The sequence below is a fragment of the Octopus bimaculoides genome, chromosome 6 (genome assembly GCF_001194135.2).
Source record: "Octopus bimaculoides isolate UCB-OBI-ISO-001 chromosome 6, ASM119413v2, whole genome shotgun sequence".
Classification (NCBI taxonomy): Eukaryota; Metazoa; Mollusca; class Cephalopoda; order Octopoda; family Octopodidae; genus Octopus; species Octopus bimaculoides.
In genome coordinates, this window is record NC_068986.1 from 90574932 (window position 1) to 90576226 (window position 1295).

The 1295-nt window shown below is 35.4% G+C and overlaps 1 protein-coding gene across 4 annotated transcripts in view; it reads right to left on the bottom strand.

Annotated features, from left to right (window-relative positions):
• Positions 1-381: 381 nt before the first annotated feature.
• The window catches only part of LOC106869794 (uncharacterized), a 15305-nt gene continuing 14391 nt past the window's right edge, over positions 382-1295 (bottom strand). For all 4 annotated transcript variants that reach the window (XM_052968951.1, XM_052968952.1, XM_052968953.1 and 1 more), the window contains one exon: positions 382-969. In XM_052968951.1, coding sequence (XP_052824911.1) covers positions 887-969 — 83 coding nt within the window. In that variant the 3' untranslated portion in view covers positions 382-886. The remainder of the gene's footprint in view (positions 970-1295) is intronic.

Sequence of the window (1295 nt, forward strand, 5' to 3'; positions counted from 1 at the left end):
TTAGCGGTAGTGAGCACGTGAAGGAGAGAATCAATGACTGTCCAATCTGTTGCACCTGATATTCTTCGTTGTGTGAAACTAAAACTGGAGTTCCGATTAGATGTGTGCAGGGCAACGAATGGAAGCCACAGTGAACTAAACTGCTCTAAACTGTATGTAAACTTTATTAGTCTGTCTCGTATTCAACAAGTACATGAAATCTGTAGTGTTGCAAGTTACATCAATAAATAGTTTTTAAATCACACCATGATTTTACGGACTCAGTCTCTGTGTGTTGTGTATGCATGTATGTATGTATGTACGTATGTATGTATGTATCGATGGATGGATGGATGGTTGTATGCATTATGTTGAACGAATGAGAGGAGTACGCAATGCAACTTGTAGAATATATGGTTTATTGAAGCTTCTATAAACATAATTTATCAACTTTAGCCTCTCTTAAAAGTAAACAAAGTGATTACATTTCAATTTTTTTCTTATTTCTCTGAGGACAAAAAGAAAAAAAAATTGGGGTCGATGTGTCTGCCTTGTAGTGTTTTGAGAAGTTCATAAAACATTATACTCATTTGTCCTTATAAATAACAATAAAGTACATTTGTACCTTTTAGCTATTTAAAGACTAGGACACAGTTTAACTAGCTCGTCTAATTTGCATTATAGTGCATGCGCTGAAATGTAAAGTATACGTTCTTGTGATAAACATACAGTTTTATACTCGATGTGAAAAATAATGCTGTTATACTACAGTTTCTGCTTTTAGCTTGCAGTTTTTCATTAAAATATCTTTGTTACAAACAGTCTAGTTATATCACTAATTTCAAACAACATGTTATACATTACTGACAACAGAGAGATTAAAGAGCATCGAAAATAGAATTTGCAATTAACAGCCTTTCAGTTCTTTAGAAGCCATTTCATCCAAGATCGGTTCCTTCCAGGTTGCGTAAATGTGCTGCATCGTGCAAACTGGAAAATAAGACAATATTTAAAAATGCAATTCTAATTAATTTGTTCAGCATAGAAAGGAATATTGATCACAATGAATTAGAGTCTCATGAACTAAAACAGCGGAAATTATCGGGGATTATGATAAAAACAAGGGAGATAATTAAAAAATCCTGAACATTTGACTGCGGCCATGCTGGAGCACCGCCTTTAGTCGAGCAAATCGACCCCAAGACTTATTCTTTGTAAGCCTAGTACTTATTCTATCGATCTCTTTTTGCCGAACCGCTAAGTTACGGGGACGTAAACACACTAGCATCGGTTGTCAAGCGATGGTGGGGGGGGGG